This window comes from Mastigoproctus giganteus, chromosome 11 (assembly GCF_048544385.1).
Source record: "Mastigoproctus giganteus isolate SK-2022 chromosome 11, ASM4854438v1, whole genome shotgun sequence".
In the NCBI taxonomy this organism is placed as follows: Eukaryota; Metazoa; Arthropoda; class Arachnida; order Uropygi; family Thelyphonidae; genus Mastigoproctus; species Mastigoproctus giganteus.
The window spans coordinates 44,348,309-44,374,508 of NC_143585.1; the positions used below are offsets into that span (position 1 = coordinate 44,348,309).

General features: G+C 35.7%; 1 protein-coding gene across 4 annotated transcripts in view; it reads right to left on the reverse strand.

Annotated features, from left to right (window-relative positions):
- Window positions 1-26,200, reverse strand: part of LOC150077959 (hemicentin-1-like) — a 424,550-nt gene that overhangs the window by 108,862 nt on the left and 289,488 nt on the right. For all 4 annotated transcript variants that reach the window (XM_090385460.1, XM_090385457.1, XM_090385458.1 and 1 more), the window contains exons 3-5: window positions 20,392-20,718; window positions 8,971-9,288; window positions 1,042-1,338 (exon numbers count right to left, since the gene is read on the reverse strand). In XM_090385460.1, coding sequence (XP_090241586.1) covers window positions 1,042-1,338; window positions 8,971-9,288; window positions 20,392-20,718 — 942 coding nt within the window. The remainder of the gene's footprint in view (window positions 1-1,041; window positions 1,339-8,970; window positions 9,289-20,391; window positions 20,719-26,200) is intronic.

The following is a 26,200-nucleotide window of genomic DNA, read 5'->3' on the forward strand; positions in this document are numbered from 1 at the left end:
TTTCCCAATAAACAACTTCCACGAAAAATGTAGTCCATAACTACGTTCACGATGGTTGCTAAGGGAAACAGAACTTCAGGAGACGGGGTCATTTTTCATGGCAAACAAGCCGAATTCATTACAAGAGATAGAGTTAATGGCGCTTCTTGCCAGGCATCTAGCTAGCTGGTTTCAATGTAATTCGCCAAGGCGGTGTGTTCTTTGCGAGAGAAAGAAAAAATAAAATAACGAGCTAGAGAGAGAAAGAGAGAAAAATATATGGAAATATTATTCCACTTCTTTAACTAAAACTCTAAAATGCATAAACACTTCAGCAATCCAAATGGGTCTTCCCAAAAAATCGATTTTGTAGCTTTCCAATTACATATAGGAATTGGATGTACAATATGGACTCTCTCTTTCCTACTATTTCTTTATTTTGTTACTCTCGCATGAATATAATTATCAAAACCTTAATGTGTGTTACTGCAAATCTACATACCTGCAAAATTTATCTCAGAAAATAAAACATGTTTTTGGGCTTTTGCAGGAAACCTCATTAGCAGAAAGGCAAAGATTGTAAAACCTGGGTGCATTTTTAACATTTTTTTTCTCTTTTCATTAATATTTATCATTTGGTTTTTGACAAGAAGAGACTTATCGTTTTTAAATATCTCTCTGACAGATTTTGAAATGAGAAATATAATTCTATCTTCGAAAAAAAAAAAAGAAATAAAAGTGGAGTTTAAAAGAATAAACGCAGAATTCAAAGATTAAAAAAATGCGGTTTTACTATAAGATATAACGTATATAAAAACTGGCTGAAGCATATCGAATTACATTTTTTAAAAAAATATATTTTATATCTCTATATAATTTAGATTTTTTTAAAGAACATTTCAAACACCTCGTGAAGTATTTTTAAAATATTGTAATTTATACAGCGGCATTTTACTTGTTGAGTTAGTTGCGCCATCTGTTGTCTGGTTAAAAAACTAAGTCTAAAATCCGTGTCGCTAATTTAAATATTCCTATTTACAATTAAGAACATTTTATACTTACATAAAACGTTAATTTCGACTTCGTTCGTTGCATTTCCCCATTCAATAGCATTCTTCAGGGCGCAGGAGTACATCCCTCTATCCTCTCTATTAATACTTTTGATGGTTAGGGTAGGATATCCTTGATTGCTTTGTTCGTATTTACCTTCTGTTGGCACTTCCAACTCCTCATCTCCACTAAACCACCGAACCTGGGTGATGTTGAATGGATTCGCTTCATAAGTACAATAGATGATGGCATTATCAGATTCATTAACAATTATACCTCCGGCAGGTTGGACAATCACAACAGGTGGATCTAGAAAAGAAAGCAATATATTCAATTAAGATTTAATGAATGGGTTCTTAAAATTTTGAATAACTTGAAGCTTCGCTTAACGGATAACAAAAGAGGAAATATGTATTTTATTTCACAGAATGCGAAATGAAACACATATTTCACGCTCTGCGATTTAAAAATTTTAAAAAATAATAATGATTAACCAAATGCCAACAGTACCTCAGATCGTAGTATACTGTCAGCATTTTTGTCATGTACTTTACTTATTTCTTCTTCAATTTTAATAAAAATTGAATTATAACATGTATTTCAGTTATTCTGTGATTAATATAATAAGCAAATAGTAATTATTCACTATTTATGCATTTAGTAAACTGATAACAAAAAAAAACCGATTTTCATGCGCCAACGAGAACCGGAACATTTCGTTTCTGCGCATCCGCCATTTTGCCCGTTCATTCCTCCAATCAGCTAACGGTAATATACACAACGCATCCAATGTTTCAGCTACAATAATTACGGGATTTCTATTGGTTAAATTTTAATCAAATTTGGCAAGCTCGAAAAATCGTTCTAAGATACCCAAATGTAAGATTTCGTGAAAATCCATCCACTGGGAGTCAAACTAATACATGCGGACGGAAGGGCACACATGATAAAAACAATAGGAACTTTATTCGTTTGCTAAAAACTTCTGACTTTTAAAAATATAAACCAAATGGACACATTATTGAAAGAATCAAAAAATGACACTGGTTATTCATAAATATTCATAAAAGGGCCCAAAGATGAGCCTTTGGGAACACGTGACTAAATAAAGAAAGTTTTATAATGTGAACTGTCTACCAGAACTGAAGGCATAAAGCGCTTAGAGAAATCTTCTACAAATGAATTAAAGATGGTAAGATCTGTATAATCTCAGTGTACCCAACACATTTCTAGAATTGCAGACAGACGGATGTCACATCTATTTGAACACTTAGACGTATGAGTTTTTCCTGCTATATCGCAATTTATAGTGGGAAACACTATAGGAAGAGCTCAAAAAGGATCATAAGAGCTCAAAATCTATACATTAATACCCGAAGTTCGTTATAACCGAAGCAATATCTACGACATTGAATTCTTGTCGTGCAAATGTTTAATGCAAAGAATTCGTTGAGGTACCTAACGAAAAAAAATTTTAATGCAATGCTTTAAATGGGTCAATATTTTAGTAGTTTTGGAGCAGCAGAAACATTACAAACTGCTCCTAACCGCATCTTTCAACAGAAAATATTTCACAAAGACACTTCGACGTACAGCGTTTCTTTCCCCTATTTTGCAGTGGAATGATTGATCTATTCAACGCAAGATATCGAAATAGATCATTTGAATAATTACTTGGGCACCATGCCCTTTTGTAGGGACGAACTGCGCAGGTGCGTCGATGTTACATGCATAGAGTTGGCGCGAACAACAACCCATCGATTCCCAATGCTGTTTTAGTAAGCAGGTGTCAATGAAAGAACGGGAATGCTAAAAGAATCCAATAACTATATTTCCACATGGGGCTTAATATCAGTGCGAGCTGCACGCTACAGCAAAATCTTTCAAGAAAATTTACAAGCGAACGAATAAGTGAAGATACCTTTTTTATTGTTATTATCAAAGCTTTGCTCAGAGAAGCAGTCATACGTGTTAGTGCATATAATTAATTAAAATTACGCAAACAAAACTGGATTTACATTTTACTTTTAAATATTGGACTAACTCCCATCCGTTTATGGTCCTAACCTATAAAAAGAAGAGAGGCAGTCATATTTATCGTGAACAATGGCTTCTTCCTTCCCATTCCTTATTATCTTAACCTTCTCTAGAACCTTAAAAATGCCAAAATTCTCAAAATGTTATAAAATTTCCTTCTTCCACAACGAACTTTCCATTTCGAACCCATTAATCTTTAATAGTAAAATTGCGCCAACATGGCGCGGTTAATGAAATAGTAACTGATGCTAGACTGGTCACGTGCGAAGTGAAACTGACTGAAAATGCTTTCGCGCACTTGAATAATTGGCGCGAAACACTTTAACACCATCCGCGCGTGCAAACAATAAACTGGCAATTAAGCGATATTAGGCAGTCAATGACGTCATCTCCCCTGCCTAAAAAAATTATTAACAATAAATAGACGATAATAACAATAAATTGTCACGTGCAACTGCGTTTCTTTCACTTCAATTCACGTGACATCGCGCTGCTGTCTCGCGCATGGCTACAAACAATCAATTTGCAATTATTAAAGTAAAATAGTCAATTTGGTCCTCTTTTCGAGCGAAAAAAAATTCTCAAACGAAGCGAAATCGTATACTCTCGTTTTCTTGACAGTCATTTCGCATGTGTCACGATGTCGCCGGCTTAATTTAAGAACGTTTCCCGAAATTCTTCTTTCTCAAACAAACCGGAAATGATTTTAACGAACCATTTATTCTTAAAAAAATTCTTACATCTACTTTATTTTCTAGAGTTAGTAACCAAGAAGTAAGAAGACACGCTACAATCGTGTGTGTGTACTTTCGGTGACATGGTAATGAACTAAAAAAGTATTTTATTAATTGTACGTTTCGGCCGAGTGAACCGTGTGCAGAATCGGTTTCCGAACATATCAAGAACAGTACCCTCGCAAAAACTGAATTAATAACATTCCCAGTTATGTTCAAAACAGTGTACTCCATTTCACGTGTTATTGTTTTACCTTTTTTTTTTTTTTTTGCGCTATATTGCAGTTCATAAATACAAACGGCGGGTGTAATAATCCTTCTTATTAATAGTGATGGACAAAATCGAAGGATTAGTAATCATTCGAATGATATAATCGAATTATTTGTCACAATCGAATGATTTCTATAAGTAGAATGATTTGTGAAAATTGAATAATTTCCATAATAGAATGATTTTTCACAATAGAATGGTTTCTATAAGTAGAATGATTTTCATAATCGAATGATTTTTATATTCGAATTATTCTTCACAATCCAGTGATTCCCATAATCGAATAAAATGGTCGAAAATCGAATGAAATAATTCAATGAGTTCCCATAATCCAATAAATTTGTCAGATTCGAATGATTTTCATAATCGAATAATTCTGATTATGAAAAATCGAATGCTTTTTCATAATAGAATGAAGCATTCGAATGATATGGGCATAATTGAAATAATCGAATAATTATTTCAATAATTGAACGAATAATTTAAATAATTATTTCAATAACTAAATCTACAATTGAACGAATAATTTAAATAATTATTTCAATAACTAAATCTACAATTGAACGAATAATTTAAATAATTATTTCAATAACTAAATCTACAATTGAACCTATAATTGAAATAATCGAATAATTGAATCTATAATTGAAATAATCGAATAATTAACTATAATTGAAATAATCGAATGATTTGTATATTTGAAATGATCGAATGATTTGTATATTTGAAATAATCGAATGATTTTCTATAATCCTCCCGATTATGTCCATCAATTTACTAACTTTTTACATTTTTTTTAAGATTTTAAGCTACTTTACGTTACAAGCAGTTTTAAAATTAAATTTAATAAGGTGAAATTTAAGTTTTATCAGTTATATGCGATTATTTTCACAAATAATAATCCAAGTATATTGAAAAATTAAATAAAATGTTTTATATAATAATTTGTTTTTGTTTTAATAAATACAGTATATATAAAGTATATTATTTTAAATATATATTTAAAATGTATAATGTATATGTATAAAATTTTAAATATATATTATTTACTTAACTTTTAAGTTATAAGTTTAACAGAACACTACAGTTGAAATTACTTAACTTAATTATATTTATTAGCATTATTATGTCCAGTGAACGTTATAAATATATATTAAGTCCTCCCCCCCCCATTTTGGGTGCTCTGATTTAATTTTTTATTGGATAACCCGTACTGCATGAAGTTATAAATATATACATCGGATGATGATTGATTAGATATACTGCATAATCAATAAATTAGAGCAATCAGTAAGTTTCTCGATAACCCAACAATAGCAATTGAACTCAATTTTTTTGCTTCTTCTGCCTCTTACTGCACCGGAGCTCTACAGCATCCCGTTCCCATAGAGACCAATTTCTTTCAGCGTTATTTTATTCTCGACTGCAGTTCGTATGTGTTGGGTTTGCAACGTTAAAGCCATAACAAGGAGGCTCGTCGACCTTTTTAGAAGCGTTTGTGCGCCTTAGAAATACCATTAAGACCGGTGTAATTAAAACAATGTATGCATTTTAATCCCCCGGTGGGAACTTCATCGCTATCAAATTAAGACTATTTGCATGATAAAAAGAGGTTTTTGTAAGCTTTTGGCCTCTTTAGCAAGTAAATAGTCTAATTTGCTGTACAATGAAGCCCCCAGCTGGGAAACGGAACATGCCTGCGGATTTTAATTGTGGGGAGCCTTTGAAAGTATTTATTGAAGTTGTATCAATGAATCGGAAATGGAGAAAGGCGAGGCAAGAATTAAACGCGCTGTCAGAATCGAGTTGCAAATACTGCTTTAATGGGCTCGCGAGCTGAAGCGATATCGCATGTCAGCACACAATTTTTCAAAGGAAACCTTCGCAGACATCCCAGACCATCTTCGAATCTATGAGCTCTGGACAACTTGAAATACAAGACAATCCATCCATCGCAGATGTCTTAAAAATTACATCTTCGCGAGGTGTCTTCTTAGGACGACCCCCATTATCTAGTGATGCGCAGATAAAGTAGAGTAAACTTTTTTTTCTTTCTTCCTTTTTGTTACTTTTAAGGCCTGTCATTATTTTTGAGATTAAAAAGAAATGGTAAAACGATAAAAAAATAAAAGAATCCGTGGTATTTTTTGAAGACGCTATGCTAAAGGTAACAAAGCGACCCTATTAGTGTTGAAAACACCTCAACACGGTTAATAATAAGCATCAATAATGAAGATTTCTTAGCGTAATAAAAATAATCGTTCATCTTATTTCTTTTTTCCTTCTTATTTTAATGTTGTTTGAACGAGAATAGAAAAAGATCAGAACTCGAAGAAAAAGAAAAGGCTTTAAGATAAGAAAGAGTTAAAAAAAAAAAAAACATCACTTCTTACGGAAGATTTACTAGGCAATAATTCCGGGGTTTTATCTGCGCTGTTGGATACTTAATTAATTTAGTCATGGAAGGATTAGAAAAACGCTTGTAAAGAAACTTCAATATCGTTCTTGAGTACTTACATTGATAGCTATCGACAAAAGTTATGGCATCACGGGCCAGATAATTGGGATGAATAAAGGAACAGCGGGGTAATAGCGCCAGGTTATTTCAGTCTTAAACTTAGACGATGAGTTGCCGATATGGACTTGGCTTTGTTACGTATATCGACCTGCCTCTGGCAGCAAGGCAAATCGGCCATTACAATGGGATATCTGGCTTATTAAGCCGCAAATATATATGAGATGGAATTCCATTGATGCCAATACAAATATTTGCTATACGCAATATATAATTGAGACAGGCACGCGCAGAATGTGGTAGTCTCACATGTTTCCATGGTGACAAAGCATGGAAAACATCAAAACGAAAGTGAGAGAGAGAAAGAGCGAGAGAGAGAGAGAAAGAGGGGAAATCAATCTTCTTCCATTCACTAATTTCGAAAGGGACAAAGTATCACTATAAGATGAACCCTTAAGTAGTTGGCATCAACTTGGAAATTAATTCCCATACGTGGACAATACACTCAAGGGAACGAGATCACTGATTACACAATCAGAAAGGGCTGCGGCTATCTATAGATACCTGCGAAGCGCTGGGATTATTGCAGACTCCTTAGCAATTGTTGTAATTATGCTTATCCTGCTGTGTGCAGCTGCCTTTGTACTTTGTGGCTATTTGCCCAGAGAAGTCCATGTTCTGTGGAACTTTACAAGTACACTCATCAAACCATGAAACTAAGCAATAAACATAATAACTGTGTTCTGCTTATGTGTCGTTTTGCTCGCATATACTGTTGACGTTTAGTGTATTTAAATATCGTATTGGATAGTTGTGTTTTTAAAGCAGTTAGAAAAATTCTATTTTTTTCAAAAAATCGTGAGAAATTTCATCGTTAGGTCAATAACAACGCAAACTGAAGTGTTGTCTGACTCTGCAGTTAGGCTTAACTAAGCCTAAGTGGTTTTGGGTTTCAGTTTCTTTATTGTGAAATTTTATTAAGACAGAAAATTCTTTTTCTTCTCTTCTGTGAAGTTACATAAACACCATCTAGTCATAAATAAGAAGAAAGAATATAGTTTTAATGTAATGGATGCTTTGACGTAAACATCAAGTGGTTAAGCCTAACATTAAGAAACCTCAACAACAGTTTCCAAAAGACTGTTCACTATATTCAGTAATTGAATAAAAGAGCACTCAGAATTACGGAAAAAGGACAAAGAATTAAGTAGAGGCTAAGCCATTAGTGGTAACATTTCATCCAGACAAATGGCCTGCCACGAGTTATTCTGCTGATCTGAGTAAAGGTAAAAATGGTAAACAAATGATGTTCTCAGAAACAAGAACGAATTGAAGACCTGCAATGTTACTTTCGGCCTCGTGGAAGCTGCAGAATTCACAGGATAAATCAAAAAGCAAATCTGCTATTAAAAAACACCAAAATTGATGTGCGTACGTCCTCTTTCCAAATACTATATGTATGAGCTACTTCTGCCATAATAAAACGGTAGTTGATAGCTGTTTGTAATGAGCAAAAGTATTTACTCTCTCGGCTTTGGTTCTATTCTAGGATCCTTCAAGGATGAAAGCTTGTCTGATATATTGCAAATGGCCTAAAAGCATGCTGGAATTTTGCAGTGCAGATCTATTTCCACGATAACTGTCCAGTGACGGTAACAGCTATCCTAAGCCTAATCTTGGCTCTCTTAATGTATCACCTTCTCAATTCTTATTGACATCTTCTCATTAAGTCGCAGACCCGTTACCTGATCCATTAACATTCCAAATAGCGAAACACATACAAATGTCTCGGAAATCCTCGCGCACAATCAATTAGATGGCGGCAGATTCACTTTTCCTGTCTTCTATCTCGGATTCTAAATCACCCAAATGCACACAAGTAGAAAACAGACAAACAGTGGAAAAAATACTTGACTTCGTATTATTTTTGAAATTATAATATTGTTATATTGTTTAGTAGGGTCTCAATAATAAAACAAAATACAGAAATGTCAAAAAATTAAAGAAATAATAAATAAAAATATTTAAGAAGTATATATTTCTTTTAAACATTTTAACAAGAAACTAGAACATCAGAATTAATTAAGATATGCAATAATTATTCAGATATTGAGACTATAAATGTGTTGTACTTTAAATTTCAGTGCATTTAAAAATTTTTTGTTTTTTTCATTTTAAAAGATTCGGCAATTTGGTTACTTTTAATTAAAATTAATAAAATTATTAAATTATATAACTAGTAATTAAAAATAAATATAAAGCTTAATTTTATCAATCAAAAACAAAGTAAAAAGTATTTAAAATCAACTGGTTAAATTCTTTTTATAATTAAATTAATTTATTAAAATACATTAAAGAAGTTGACTCACTAATGTTAAACTTACATTGGACGTGAAGGTCAATGGACTTTAGGAGTGGAGCATCTCCTTTATTTTGGAGGACGGGATTGGTTCCCTTGCAGAAGTACGTCCCTTGGTGGTCATGACGCGAAACGATGACTTCAACTTCGTTAACTGTTCGATAAGTACCATCTTTTGCTAATTCTATGTGGATGTGAGGCTCGATTTGTAGAACTTCTGATCTATTGTACCAGGTGGCATTCGCGGCTGGTTTAGCACCATCTATGATGCAGGTTAGGTAAACTGGATCTCCCGCTATCACTGGAGTTGTTGGTCCCTTTACCTGAAGATTCGAAGGTCCCACTGTAAGATTTTTTTAAAAAAATTTCTATAAATAGAGATGCTTGAGTGATAAACTGAAAAGAAGTATAAAAAGAACTTGGAAATTAATTCTATAACTTTTAAAAGTATTCTCATTCTACCTGACTTTTGTTCATAATGGAAAAATCTCAGAAAATAAATTCAGGTGGTGGTTTCGCACATTAATTTTAAAGAAATGGAATGGGGGATCTTAGTTTCATAAATATCTTGTTCGTAGGCTGGCTAGACATATTCCAAACTCAGCTGCTTACAATTATGCTTTTCTATACACATTTACTGTTTTTCTTTTGCGTTTTTGTTTTCATAAAATCTACATAATTGCCACCGTTTTCCCAAGACCAATGTTCGTGCTTGGACTAAACACCTAACAGCGCATTACAAAGTGATTTCATCTGTTTCATTTAATATCAACATGTCTGGAGTACGCGCTTTTGCGTGAGCCTCATTACCTATTTGAAATAAAAACACCAAAAAGAGTCTTAGTACAAGCATTCGCAATGTTTATTTGTTTTTGTCAAAATGGTACTTAGGTAATATCGGGAAGGAAGAGGGGATAAAAATTAGGGGATTTACAGGAATATAGAACTACTCCATAAGGAAAAAACTCATTAGTTGATCTAATATGCTGTTTGAAAAGATGGTCATATTACATTTGGAAGAAAATCGATCTTCTTACAGCTTACCTTATTACTGTATCCATTTATGCAGTTGCATATTAAAGCATTTCCTGAAAGAGATTTTACTAATTCTTGAATAGAGAATTACGGCTCCCTCTAGCGGAATTTTACCATACGATATACAGATTGCCCAATTAGAGTATGAATTAATAAAATATTCATGAGAGAGAGCAACAAATAGGAAAGATCCATTGGCAGATTAAGAGTTGGTTGAAGAATAAAACAGAATTTTGCTTTTCCTCAAAAGGAAGTAAATTACGCTCCTTGTACATAAAAATAGAGCCATTTGGTAGCGAAGATCATTAGTTTTGTCAGGAACTATTCCTGTTTCTCCAAGCTTTCTGTATTCTTTCAAAGTCCATTTGTTATTTCTACAATAAGCTAACCATCTTTATTAGTGGTTTTGGTGACATTTCTTTCATATAATTTCTTAGGAAGCTCTTCGTCCGCATTCGTAATTGTTCATTAAGTCTATCAATGACTGAAACCCTTCATACTGTCATCCACAGCGACACTGATTCTTCGGTAACTCTTCCTTTACGAGCTCTGTAAAGTATCCGCTGTCTCCGCCCATTCATTCCATTATTTCCTACTATCCAGACATCTTTAAACTTGAACAGCGCGTCATTGCCATGTTTTAACTTATTAGGACTGTCTGGGTTCGAGAGCAGTCGCTGTATCAGCAAGTTCTTCGGCCACAACTGAATCTAAAATTTAAGCAACACACTTTATCAGTAACTTCTGTGAGAAGTAAATAAATCAAAGAACATTGAGAAAATAATATGTTGAATAACAATAGAGTAAACAAATTTATATTTTTTCAGTCATTTCGTGGATTGTGAGGCATCCACCTCAGATCGGAAGGAAACCAGTGGTTGTGGGCCTGTAAGTCATCTATTTGATGGATCCCTGTAGTCTTGAAGCTGCAGAAGCTGGACACGTTTCATCCGATGGGATGATCTGCTTCAAAAACGAAATGTATGGCAAACGCTTGGCCGCTTTTCAATGTACACAATGTACACTAATCTAGCAATGTATTGGAAAAACGATCATTTCGACAGCTGTATATCTTAGGCAAATTCAATAGCCTGTGACGCGTTCTCATGTGCTACCAGAGGTCTCTAAGACGATCTACAGTAGAGTCATTAAAGGGATACCACAGGGAAGAGAGAGAGAGATTCTGCTTCTCTCAAGTCCATCTCAGTAGTTCACAATCCACTATACACTTTTTGTAGGACACATTATCAGCAATGAGTGATTGACCTGGTGCAGACTAAAAATAAGTTTTCTAAACCTTTAATAAAACCAGTCGTCAGCCTTTCAGCGATTTAACTGTTATGAAATACATATAAGACAATAAATTATCAACAAAAGCCAAGAGTGAAGTGCATGCACCAAGCTAAAAATAGAAACAATAAACCGTAATGCAAATAAAGTCCCTCCGATAACTGTCTACCCCTCCTCACCTTTAACAGAGATGGTGCACAAAGGATCAAATCAACACTGCAAATTCACTTATTCCTAGCCAATCAGTCGGCATTGTGGAAACTTTAGGCAGCCACCAGGTCAAGTGTTTAACAGAATTCATTCAAAGGACACACTCAAGTAGCATTAATTTCTTTGGAAAGATCTGAAGTAACAACTTCTAGAAATGCAATGAATTTAATTGAATTTTTTTTATCTTAAATTGTGAGTTTTACGATTTGTAAGTCTGATTCAAAATGGTCTTTTTTGATTAAAAAGGTAAGTTTCAAAATGTAAGTTTATTTCTCGATTCTAAATGTAAGTTTCCTTATTAAATATGGTTTAAAAATAAACTCAGTTGTTAAATCATTTTCTTGGGACAACGATCCTTTTTTATCATGATCTTTATCGCATGCGGATAATTATCATCTGAAATTTAGACACCAGTGATGTCGAATAAATAGGCTTCTATTAAAGAAACCGTTGGTCAAAGTTTTGATAGTGTTGCAATTTTTTGTCCACTGCTGTATTTATCCGCAATCTGGAACATTGAAATTGTCATCACATCAAAGAAACAGAGGATCAGATTTTTGTAGTGGTTTTCGATAAACAAAAATTAATATTTCCATAAATAAATTAATGTTTTCGTTGCCTAACTCCATTGTGTTCTCCCATACGTTGGTTGGCTCTTTATTAGTTGTTTTGGTGACATTTCTTTCATATAATTTCTTAGTGAGGTCATCGTCCACATCCATGATTGTTCATTAAGCCTATCAGCAACGTAACCTCTTTTATATTATTGCCCATAGCGACAAAGTTCCTTCAGTAACTTCTCCTTTACGAGCTCAGTAAAGTATTCGTTGTCTCCATCTATTCATTGCGTTATTAGCAGCTCTTCAGACAACCCCTCCCATTCCCTTAAACCTAAAAAGTAATTCACTGCCATGGTTTAGTAGCGCACTCATTTCCTGGAATACAACTGGGATTTAATGAAGACAACAGTTGGTTGATTCTTATGAATACGTATCAGAGCATGTCTTATGAGCTTTAACAAAGGATTGTATGGTGAGGATCCGAATATCTAAGATCTCTGATGATATTATGAATGATCCTGCCGGTATTAAACTTGGAAAGATCTCTTCCGAAGGAAGTTTTGAATAAAATATGGTAAATGGTATCTCATATCAATAGAACGGAGATCCCTTAGGATTCCATAGCGCCAAAGCTTTCTCTTTATCAAGACATACCATAACGAAATGTTGATTTCTGATAAATGAGCTTCTTATGTTTGATTCTGCCTTTATCATGAGATCTAACGATGATCTGTTCTTCTGAAAGCTGAACTGATTATTGTTGATTATGTTTCTGGACTCAAGATACAATGTTAATCGATGGTGCACCATTTTTTTTACAAAATTTTACTCAAGCAGCTGGTTAGCGATATCGGTCTACAGGAGTCGAATGATCCTTTCCTGGTTTAGGTATAGCTGTTATATGGTAATGTTGCTAGGAACTGGAGAATGTATGTTCGGAAAAGATCCGATTGTAAAAGTTTAGTAGTGAGGATAAAGATAACTCATCTAGATGTTTAAGCATTATATAGTAAATTCCATCAGGGCCAGGGGCGCTGTTTCTGGAGGCATTTTTGGATTCTTTCAGTTCAGGTAGTGTGAATGATTGGATACAAGGTAAAGGGCAGGTGGCGATGGAGCTTAATTTGGATTTCTCAGCTTCGGCTTTAATTTTGTGGAATGATTGTTGATATGTGATATGAGAAGAACAATTCAAGAACACAGTTACTAAGGCTTTTGTAATCTCTGCTGGAAATTGAAAACGCCTCTCGGAACGTCTGATACATCTGGCGAAAGGCTAAAAAAGACTCTTGGATAAAATTCGCTTCATCTTTGTTGATTGATGAAGCGAAATTTATCCAAGAGTCCTGTTTTAGCCTTTGGCCAGATGCATCATGCTTTGGCAATAAGTCTCTTATAATTAATAAAGTTAGAGTGATGGGGTATTTGCTGAATAGGTTCCATGCTGTATTTTTTCTCTTTACACGTTATAATCTTTGTTCCACCAGCGATTGATATGCCGGCAGTTTCTTAGGTGAGACTGTGGGATGTGGTTGTTGCATCTGTGCTGTTATATACGGTATCGATAAAAGAAGACTCAATGATGTGATCACCAAAAGAGACATGCTTTTTATATTTTGTCCAGTCTTTTTTGAAAATTTCCATTCCGTTTGTGTATCAGCTGTTTTGGAATGGGTGGATTGAATTCTGCATATTACTAGATAGTATCGCTATTGAAAGGATTGTCAAGTGTTGCCCATTCGACACTTGGGAAAAGGATAGGAGAGCATATCGAGAGATCTATTGCAGAGATTGATCCGGTAGGAAAAATAAATGATAAAGTGGATAAGCCAGTGTTCAATAACATTAAATTCTGTCTGTCTGTCTAGTAACATTTCAATGAGCTCACCACGTCTATCTGAGAAGGGAGATCCTCGTAATGGATGGTGTCCATTTAGGACACCTAATAAGCAGACGGGAGACGGTAATTGCAAAACAAGCTTTTCCAGTTCCTGAATCATATATGGGTAGAAGATAAATCGAAACAAGCGTTAAAGCAATGCGAGTCATTTGAGCCACCACGGCTTCTAAGGAGGTCTGGAGAGCAATTTTCTTACAAGGAACACTTGAGTCAATGATTATGTCCACTCCTCCATGAGCACGTTTTGTAAGAGACCTCCTTAGAAGCCGTGGCGTTTTGCACATCTACACTGGTGTGCAAAACTTAAGGACCAACACTATTTCTAAAGGTCACAATCACAAAATCTTTACTTATGGTACTCTTTACTGATGAGAGTAGATTCACTCTCAGCATCAATTCTGGACGTCAGCTAATCTGGCCAAAGGTTGGGACACGGTATCCCCCCCCCCCCGCAAACGTCAATAAAAGAGATCGATATGGCGGTCGAGGTGTCTGGGAGGGCGTTATCTTGGATGGCAAGATAACGTACACAACTCCAGATACTGTAAAGCGGTACTGTAACCGGTGCACGTTACTGTACTGAGGTAATTCTTCCCCATGTTCGTCTGTTCCCAGGTGCCATTGGCCCCGAGTTCGTGTTTATGGATGATAACGCCACACCCCATCGCACTGCAGCTGTAGATATGCTTTTGGAAAGTGAGGACATTGTTCGTATGGATTGGCCTGTCCGTTTCACAGATATAAATCCAATCGAACACGTATGGGACGCTCTGGGGAGACGCCTAGAGGCACGTCCACACCCACCAGAAAATGTTCACCAGCTGAAGATGGCGCTGACAGAGGAATGGACGATGTTACCGCAAGAACTTATCAACAACATTGTTCTAAGTATGGACAGGCGGTGCAAAGCCTGCATCGACATTAGGGGTGGCCATATCTTCTACTGAGGACCACCTCTTCCCTTTGTTCCATCTTTGGCAGTGATGCATCTGTATCATGGCAGCCAGTGCTATGTTGCCATTTTTGAATAAAGTCCGTCTGTACCGTTTTGTTTCCGTTGTTGTGTCGGTGTTGTTTCCTTCATCATTTCTGTACCTCACGAGGTTTTTTTTTTTTTTGGTTTGCACCCATATCCAGGCCACTCCTATGAGAAGCTACAGGTGAAAACCTGACTGGTCCTTAAATTTTGCACACCAGTGTACGTTGCTGCGAAAGCCTCTGCAATTCCGTTGAACTATGTTGTTCAGTGTGTAGTTTAGAATTAGAAGGCCAATCTGTCTGTTTTTCAGAGATGCTCTGCTTGTGACGGACAATTCTTATTTTGTCCTTTTTTTGGGAAGAATGGATATGTGTCCATGTCATCTTCTGCATAAGAATGACATGGACACATGGACAATGGGTTCACCATAAGTATTATTCTCTGCAATATCCTTCACTCTGGTATCAGATGATTTCTTTTTAACATAAACTGGATTTTCCGATTGATATGATGTGATTGCAGCTGATTGAGCAGTAGGTGGCAGTATGGAGATTGGAATACTGTTCGTCCAGTCTACAGTTTGTTGTTTTGTTGATTGAGATGCAAATGATAGCAGTGATGGAGCCCATTCGGAAACTGACACTTTTGGGGAAATTGATGTAGCGAATGGGTGGATGAAATGGGAAGTTTTTTTGAATAATTCTGTATAAGCTAATATTGAGATGAACCTGCAGGGTATATTTGAGATGCTTCAGCATATGTACATTTAGGCATGTTTTGTAGCAGATGTTTTCTCGCTTTGGGGTATGAGACTTTGTTCTCTACTTTGTATTTCTGGATTTTTTTTCTCCAACTTCCATCGCTCACAGGATTTAGAAAAGACTGGTTGCAATTACAGTTTGGACATCGTGATGATTCGGCATTGCAATCAGTATGGATACGTTCCTAGGTATCCGGCTTTTACTGTCTGTGCGGGTAGCACAATGGTATCGTCACCATCCGCTCCACACAGGGTGGGAAAGGCCAGAGTTCGAATCCCGTCGATGACCCAAGGAACTTTAATGGGCTTTTTTTACTCCGTGGCTGATTTCGTGATCAGGCGTAGATAGAAAGGTTCCCCCTTCCCCAGAAATTGGGAATTTTTCGTTCAACAAACAGGCAAATCGACCAGAGAACACACGCAATTTACAGACATAATACGTATATGTAATCATTTACGGAAGACCCTAATATAATAAATATCCTTGGAACAGAGAATATGCTGGGCTGACATCGGATTGTGCTCTAGGCCAGAAGACGATATATATCAACTTTTCTGGATTCAGCTTGTACCCAACGAAAGACGGTATACGTTGCAAAAGGATTAGCGTTGTTACAATAGGATTTTAGGTATCAGTGATTACTTTATTTGAAGGGTAGGAATCTCTTGGTCTGCTACATGCAGGGTGTTTCAAAAATGATGGTCAATAATTTAAAGGTGAAAAGTAAAACTAAAATAGGCAAAAAAAGTCCAAGTGAACATTGGGCCTCAAATGAACCGTTTTGGAGATAATGCACATTTTCTGTTAAGATCCGCCACTGGCTATGGGAGCACTCTAGGAAGGTAGTCTGTATTGTTGAGACCTTGTACACGTTGGATATGGTAGGGGTACAGTAACTGGCGATGTAAAATTCGCCACACACTGCTATGATTCAGTACACGCTCTTGCAGAGCAACCCTCATTGTCGAAATTCCTGGATTTGGCTCTATTTTCTAACACCCTTTCCTCAACGTCGGGTGTTATGCTTCTGGGCCTACCTGCTCGTACTCCATGTGCGAAGCGCCCATGTTCTCTAAAGCGTTGATGTACCCTGATGAATGTGCGCCTGTTGGGCTGCCTTCAGCAGGGAAATGCTTCTTGGTACAAACTTGCAGCCTCAAGGGCACTTCCGTTGGCTTTACCATACATGAAGTGCATGTCCGTATACTCTTCGTTGCTGTAACCTCTTTCCATGTTGACTATCCTTTGACAAGTACAAGTATGCCTGCTACGACTCAGAGCATTGAGAAAGGGGAAAGGGAGAGAGAATGAGCATAAACTAACCTAACTTAAACAAACAAGTCAGTGATGGATTCCAACTCTGTACAGTCCACCTTGTCAGTGGTGGATCCCAACTAGAAATGTGCAATAGCTCGAAAACGATTCACTTAACGACCCATGTTTACTAGGCTTTATTTTTTTTGCATATTGTAGTCTGTACAGTTCACCTTTAAATTATTGACCATCACTTTTAAAACACCCTGTATATACCTATTATCATTCGAAGATTAAATGGGCGCGAGGCATTTAATCTTCAAATTATCATGCTTCTTGAGAGGAAACTACATGCTGCAGTATTAGATACGTTCTCTAATATTTTGTGGGAGAGTGTAGAATAACTTCACCTTCAACACGCATGGAAATTCTACATTCAGAAGAGAACAACGTTTGACTAACATCTAGCTTTGGAGAGATTGTTGAGAGCAGAAGACGCCGTACTTAATTTCTGCAAAATATCTTTTAAAGAAAATCTCCAAGCAGATGATTCCAACAGGGCTCACTCAGAGCTCTGTCTTTCTGATGCAAGCTCGGTATCTCACAATCCAGTATGCATTACAGTGTTTGTGACTCAATAGCAGTCATGGGCCACCTACTGCAGACTACAAGTAAAAAGGCTAAGATACTATTTTTTTTTTGTTGTTGAACTTTTCAAAACCTTTAATAAAACTTGTGTTGCGTTGTTCGTTGAACTTTCACAGATTTAAACGATGGAATACAACGAACTACTGAGCCAAGAGCGAATTGCATGCAGTAAACTAAGAACAGAAACAATAAGCCCTAATACAGATAAAGTCCCACCGATACTCCCTTTGAACAGAGACGCTACACAAAGAATCAAATCAACATGCCTTGCCAGTAACGGTGTTTGCTCACTCCAACTTCTCTTATTCTTCAGTCAATCAGCCCATATTGTGGAAACTTTAGACAGCTACCAGTTCAAGTGCGTTAAATAGAAATACTTGAACAGAACAAACTCAGGCTGCATTAAAAATACTAGGTTTCTTTAGAAATATATGAACTAAGAAGAAGAAAAAAAAATTACAGACAAGATAAATTTTAAATTTGTTTCTTTTCTGATTCAGAATGAAAGTTTCTTAATTTATAAGGTTGATTCAAGATGTTTCGAAATATTTCTTTTTCAATTAAGATTGTAAGATCTAAGATATAAGTTACGTGATTTGTATTTTTAATGGAAAATATGTTTCTTTCCTAATTCAAAATATAACTTTATTGATCTGTACATTTTATAAAATGTAAGTTTAAGAATATATTTTTTTCTTGATTCAAAAGTAGTTTTCTTGATATATAAGGTTTATTTAAAATGTTTCTAAATAAGTCGCTTTCTTGATTCGAAATATAAGATTCAAAACATAATTTAATTTCTTTTCTGATTCAAAATATAACTTTCCTGATCTGTCCGTTTGATTCACAGTTTGTGTTTTTTCTTGATTCAAAATGTGAGTATAAAAGTGTGAGTTTCAAAATTTAAGTCTCATTTATTCAAGATGAAGTTTCAAAATTTCAATTTCTTGTTTCAAAATATAAGTTTCAAAATTTCAGTTTCCTGAGTCAAAATGTAAGTCGAATAACGTCTTTTTTCTTGATTCTAAATGTAACTTGAATAACATGTTTTCTCTTGGTTCAAAATGTAAATTTCAAAATGCCAGTTTCTTGATTAAGCGTAAGTTTAAAAATAAACTCAAATGTTTAATCAATTCAATTTCTTGGAATAACTATTCTCTTTAAGTGATATTATTCTCGCATCGATGAAGGGATAGTGGACGTGATTTCAAAATTGGATGATGATATCAAGGTCGGTAGAGCAATTAATGATCGTGTGTGTATATCGCCGTTGGTCTGAATAACATACCTTTAAAGTTTTGTTGCTCTCACAATTTTTTGCCCACTGCTGTACTTATCTGCTATAATTCCTGTCAGTTAAGTTTTTAATACACTTTACTTCCTCCATTTATAATCACATCGTTCAGCTCAACTTTTCCATTACTTTAAAGATATTTTCCTTTTCGCAAGCCTGAATAACAACGCTGTTTGCCTAGGATTAAGTTAGAAATTAAAAAAAAAATAATAAACAACTTTTATTTTCAGAAAGTAACGAACATAATTTTATATTCGCAAATTTCGTGTTTGCTTCGAAACAAAAATCCCCTCTCTCTCTTGCACACTAAAGTGGAGAAAAACAATTATATTGAACAGGGGCAGTTATCAGTTTGCATCGAAAAAGAGGCAACAGATGTTGCTATCACAGCATGCAACCAGAGGTTAATACATGTTTCGTGCGATACATGGAAGTGACCGATTATTCGCTCATATTATTCTAATTCGCTTCGAGGTTCTAATTTATGATATTGGCTGTCACTAAAATGCACTTTCTGGAAAAATCACTAACTTTTTCCCCTCTCTCTCACTTGTTTTCTTTTCTACGAACATACCCAAGCGATAGTAATTTCGGTGGACATCATTTAAGTCAGTTGAAAACGGTGTGGCGATCGCTTGCAAGGCGAACCTTTGGACTGGAAGTTAATCATTTCATTTCGCCGGTTGTGTATCGTCCATTAAAGTAAAATATCTTCATTTAATTGTGGAAAGCAATGGTGCAGTTGAGACTAATGAGCCTGGCTGCAGTGTTTGTACTCCAAATCGAAATATAATAACATTAATTACACACTAAGTCACTCAATAGGAAGTACGAGGTCGGTGCTGCCTAGTTTATAAGTGCTTCGATGCAAGTGGGCTATTATAATGACTCGAAACCCAAAACACAACTGTCGTGCAATTGCAAGAGAGCGAAATGAAATAAACTTAAACTCAATTCGACGCTTAAATATTGCAGATGTTTATAATATCGCTAGCGCCTTTTGTTGCTTCTGTAAATAATCCACTTTCTCTTAATTATGTTAAGGCTGTTAGAAATTGGATGTTACATTACGCAAATGACATTCTCTTTATTTGTTATATTTCAGATAAAACGTTTCTTTAAGCTCTCTACTATCATCAGTTAATTATTGTAGGTATGAGAGATACCCAAGTTGTAAGTAATTCTAATATAATACCCTCTAAAATATTAGAGAATTGGTTATTCCAGGATGTGAGCACCTCCTGTACGCCTCGAGAGTAGCACAATTGGTAGAATCGCCGTCCTCTCCACATCTAGTTGGAAAAGACCTGAGTTCGAGTCCTGTCGATGACGAGAGGAATTTTTATGGGCCTTTTTCACAACGTGGCTGAGTTAGTCTGCCTCAGGCTAGGATAATAGTATTCATTGATCTACCACTGTCCAGGAATTCTCTAGTCTATCATCATTGAGAAATCTGCTAGAAGAGCGTATAAAAATAAACTATTTACAATGTCGCAAAGTAATCTATTAACTTACCGTGCAGATCTAATTCTACCCAGGACACATAGGGGTCGTCTATGGCATCGTTGTCAGCATGACACTCTATTGTTGCTCCGAGATCATCTCTGTCCAGCTCCACACTCAAAGTGGATGTTACAGTTGATGCTCCATTCTTTTCGGGGGTCGCTTCCGAATCCGATGGTAAATTTTTAGCATTCTTCCACCACGTTACTTCTGGAGCGGGCTTCCCTCCCGATGATTCGCAATCTAAAGTAAGAGTAGTTCCTTCATAGAAGGGACCAACTACGGAACCATTATGAACTGGTTTTCCGTCTTTCTCAATCACAGGAGCATTTGGTCGAGCTAAAAGAAAAGAGACAAAAAACGTGTTAAAGTGTAAGTCGTTTTTAATGTCAAATCATTAAGGTAGTCATTTTCTACATGCAGTTGCAATTTAGGACTATTATGGTAGGCTAATTACATCTAAAAAACATGTAACCAAAGCAAAACTGTCTACTGATCAATTAAGGTTTAGAAAAAGCGAGATAAAAACTGCCTTTTTTGTTGTTTAATGGAAATCAGGGGACTAAAAAAAAAAAAACTAACCGTAACATGGCAATATTCAATAGAGTAAACTTGGCTAATCGTTAACTCTTAGACCATAAATGGATACAGCAAAAAGATACAACATCCTCAGGTGATTAACTTTTATTCCATTATTTATTTGGGCAGTGTTACAACATCCACGAATACTTTACTACACCCAGAGATTCTCTGCCTTGCCTGGAGTAATCGAAGTCAGAATTAAGACCTAAAAAAAAAAAACTCGCTACAACCCTACAACAAGAGTAATGATAGCTGTCATTAATTGTAAATGACAGGAGAAATGAAGCATAGCGTACCAAACAAGAAGGGGCTCATATGTTGACACCCATTAACATCACCTTGTGTTAAGTTTCTTCAAAGACATCTTAGAAAAAGAAAAAAAAAACTAAGGGAAATGAACATCAAGAAATTATTCTTTGTTGATAAGAAAATAGAGTATTTAGAAATGTTTGTTAAAATACGGTCATTGGAGCATTCTTAGTAAGTGAATCTTTCGCTAAAAGATGGTCGATAGAGTTGTCATATTGTTACGCTATCCGAGGAACATGTCGGATCCCAAGTGGTTAAATACTCCGGGGTACAGGTCTGTTATCTGACAAGCCATGCGTAAACCATTTTCCGAGAAAGTAAGCTGAGCCTATTTCGTTGTATACATAGCTATTAATGAGATTCTAGCATGTTGAATTAGCATCGTGGCAAGGCGAGTCTGGTACTCAGACAAGAAAGTTATCTTACAAAAATCGACGCATCTAGGGAATTCTTCAAGACAGCTTGAAGATAAGTGTTGTCTTCACACGGTGAGTGATATATCGGCGTATCCACTCTGAAACCATTTAATCTTAACAATAGTGAATGTAAACCATGAGGAATTCTTGGTAGAATCCCGATGGCATGTCTTAACTGATTTCGGAAAGTTTCTCTAATGTATACGCTGTTGAATCAACGTGTCTCGTTAAGGGATGTTATAATTTCTTCATTCGGAATGCGACTACTTTCTTCAGGGAAGAAACTATAAGGAAGCCATAGAAGATCGCTAAACCCCTTGTGGGAAACTGTTTGTATACAAGTAATCATTCCCTGCACATTGCTGGGGTTACTCAGATGTTTCTATAGAATATTTTAGAATCTTTTACACGATTATAATTGATAAGTTTGCGCAAATATCTTTCTGCATCACAAAATTTTAATCTCAAAATTCTTGCAATTTTAAAACATGAAGGTTGGTTAAGTTTCTAGCCTAACCTAGAGGTTCTGCACGATGTTAAGTGAACTCCTTGTAACTCAAAGTACTTTTTCCAGCGATGCTGTAAATTTATCAGTCCAATTTTTTAGCCGCTTTAGTGAAGGTGCAACCATCCTGTGCTTGATGTGGCGCAAATAGCTGCTGTTGGTCTGTTAGCTTTCGCCCACATCTTGGAGGAAAAGTCACAAGTTGGAAGATGGACATGCCAGGATGGAAGGAGTTGCTTTGGTGACTGGGCAACATTGTCTACTGTCATGTTCAGTTCACTTAGCAAGTTAGTCGCCCTTGGATTCGAATACCAAAAGGTCTGTTGGCAGTCCGATGTGTGTTGTAGAGATTTTCCCATCATAGTACAAAAACTGATGTCCATGTATGGTTGTCAGGCAAGGATTTTAATGTTTTAGACGCATTAGCATATATGTATAATGCGCCTATTTTTTTTTAACCCTGTCCGTCCGTCCGCATGTAACAACTCAAAATAGGCGGAATTTCATAAAATTTTATATATGGACCTTTTAAATGTATTTGTTGAGCTATTCCAAATTTCATTAAAATCAGACCAATAGAAATGCGACAATTATTATTTATTACTAAAATGACAGTATTTGTTGAGTTTGCAAGACTCGAAAAACAAAAAAAAATAGATACATATGTAAAAGCCAATATACTCTCTCTTTCAAGATAAAAAGAAGGTATAAATATATTAAAGAAGCTCAAATGTACTCTACAACAACTCACTTACTCGCATTTCAACTCTTTACTTCTAATATTCTCTTAAGGGTATCTGAAATAGTGAATAAACATTTTCTTTTGAATCCATCTAACATTTCTTTCACGTAGTATAACGCCATTTGTTCGTTCAAATTTTATTTATTAATAACTGTGTTTACAAAATAAATAACTTATAAAATTCCAGTTGCTATCCGGATTAAATTCTGTTAACATACACTGTTAACACTTTTCTCTTCTCTGTCTCCTACAAGCGTCGCGATGGAAAATGAACAAAAGGCGAACGCGAAATCTCATTTATGGTTAAGAGTGTGTTTGGAATGTTTAATAAAATGCTAGGTAAGCCTGTATGTTAAATTCGTTTCTCTCCAGGAGAAAAAAAAAAAAAGTATATAAAAAGAATATATATACATCCGGGCAAGTGATAGGGTAGTATCCGCATGGCTGTGACAGTTTTATTAAGAACTTGAACAGCAAGAGTAAGCTGCAAGCTTGTCTCGTACAGTTTACCCCGATATGCCTGTCTCGCGCGTGTTGTCTACCCTTCATGAAGCTAAAACAGTTTCGAATATCTTATTTTGGGGCTCTGTTTACATTTTAGAGCACGAAAAGATGTTTTCTGATTTTGTTTGTAGCCAAGTGAAACTGCAATTTCTTGTTAAGAATGATCGAAGGTTTGTAATAAGGGATTAATAAAATCCCATCTTTAATCTATTTCTAAAGATTATTAAATCCAGAAACCTAGTGGGGTAATACTATTGGCATTTGGATGGTGGTAATTTGGAGGATTTGAAATGGTAATTACCAGGCATTCGTTATGGATTGTGCATCTTTTCGAATGTGATCAGGATGTTAATTAGCTCCTTTGTCAGCTGAAAAACATATAATTGTAACGCGATCATTTCATTCTTTATGTTTGTTTGTTTTTTTATGTTATTAAGGACAAATTAAGAATAAACAATGTTTGTTTAATCTCTCAAGAAGAATTCTTTTTTTTTTTTTTTCGAAGTCTCTCTGTCTTTTGGATCTTAAAGAAAAGATTTTTTGTTTTCCAAAATTACAAACATGTAATTGCATAAATAAATAGTCTCGAAAAAGTTCGTCAAAAAAAAAGCTCGTGACGCAAAAATATAAAATAAATGATGATGTTGTTTGGTAGCGAATACTTCTGGTTTGTTTAGTTTTTTTTTTTTTTTATAAAAAGATTGAGCATCGCAAATATTTCAGTAATATTGGCCTATTTTTTTATTATTTTTATTTTATGATAAAACAGTTAGTCGCTTGTGATACCAGGTGGCGCTGGCTTGAACATAAATGTGTCCGACACGAACAGAATCTTTTGTGCGCGCGATAATCGAAGACAGAGGTCAAATATGCAACCGCAATGATGATTTTAACCTTCAGTTAGCGATTAATTTCAATTAGGACACCAGATGGGGCTGCTGTTTTTTGTCCGAAATTACTAAGAACCGTTCCATCTCCAAAGCGATAGTGTTTCTTTTCAATTAAGTTCCAGTCGTTTTTTCAATTTGTTGAGTGTTCAGCTTACACGTCACATTTTCTCCTCATTTCCACTTTCTTAAATGTAACGCGTCAAACCTTATTAGATGGCGGAAATGGCATCTTTATTTCCCGCAGATCAAACTTCCGACCGATGCTTACAACCAACCAACCCCGCTTCGTTTTCTTACAACGGATCCAACATTTTCGAGGTGTTTTTGTAAGAATGTTCGCGATTTGTTTCTTAGCAGGAGATTTTCTGAACACTAATTGTGCCGCTACACGATAATTATGCACGCACCAATTTGTCACATCATCCTAATGATAAAAGGAGGCATCGCTGCTGGGGACCAAAGGTGAATGCTAATAACCGGGGAGAGAGAGAGAGAGAGAGAGAGAGAGAGAGAGAGAGAGAGAGAGAGAGATGGAAAGAAGAGAAAGTGAAGCGATATATATATATATATATATATATATATATATATATATATATATACAGAAAGAGAGAGAAAAGGAAGAAAAGAGAGGATAGATAAAATACACAGAGAAGAGAGGATGAGAGGAGAGAGATACAGAGATGGGGAAAGAGAAAGAGGGGGGATTACTATTAGCATTAGTATTAGTAACGGCCTCATGGTGCAAGAAAGCCTATGGCTTATGCTGCACCAGCCAATAAAAAAAAATATCCGAACAAAACAATGATAAAAACAAAAAATAAATAAAATAAAATAAATAACTAAATAATAATAATTAATAAAAAAAAGGAAATTAAACCTATCATCCTATGCGCTTCCCTTACCCGAAAGTACTATCCAGATGACCTTTGAATTTCCCCAAACTGTCGGCCTCTACCACCCATGAAGGCAACTTATTCCAGTAATTTATAACTCGCTGGCTAAAATAAAACTTCCTGCAGTCCAATCTAAACATTTCCCCGCGTAACTTGAATTTATGTCCCCTAGTTCTAGCATCATTTATAATCTTGAAAATTTCATCCTCATTCATTTTACTGATGCCTCTCAGAGCCTTAAACACCTCAATCAAATCTCCTCTAAGGTTTCTAGTTTCCAAACTCTGCAACCCACATATTCGAAGTCTTTCTTCATAAGGACGCCCTTTTGCCGATCTCACCAGGCGAGTTACCCGTCTTTGCACCCTTTCAAGAAGCTCGATGTCTTTCTTTAGGTGCGGTCTCCATACTTGAACACAGTATTCCAAGTGTGGTCTAACATAAGCCTTATATAATGGGATTATCACGTCCCTATCTCTACTTGCAAAAGTTCGATAGATCAACCATAGGACACCATGGGCCTTCCTTGCAACCTGTTTACAATGCTCAGAGAATTTCATGTCTGACCGTATCGTAACACCCAAGTCCCTTTCCTCCAGTACTGGGTTTAGTTCAACTCCACCAAGTGAATAAGTTTTTTTGGGATTACTGTTTCCCAGGTGTAATACCTTACACTTTGTTGGATTAAAGCATAGCTGCCATTTTTCTGACCATTCCTGCAGTCTATCTAGGTCTCTCTGAAGAAGCTCAGCTTGACAATGATCATTAACTACTCTACCAATTTTAACATCATCTGCAAATTTAGACATCACGCCCTCTATCCCTTCATCAATGTCGTTTATGAAAATTAAAAACAACAGTGGTCCTGATACTGATCCTTGGGGAACCCCACTTCTTACACCAACCCAATCTGAGGAATAGCCATTTATCACAACCCTCTGCCTCCTGCCCTGAAGCCATCCTTCTATCCATCTAAGGAT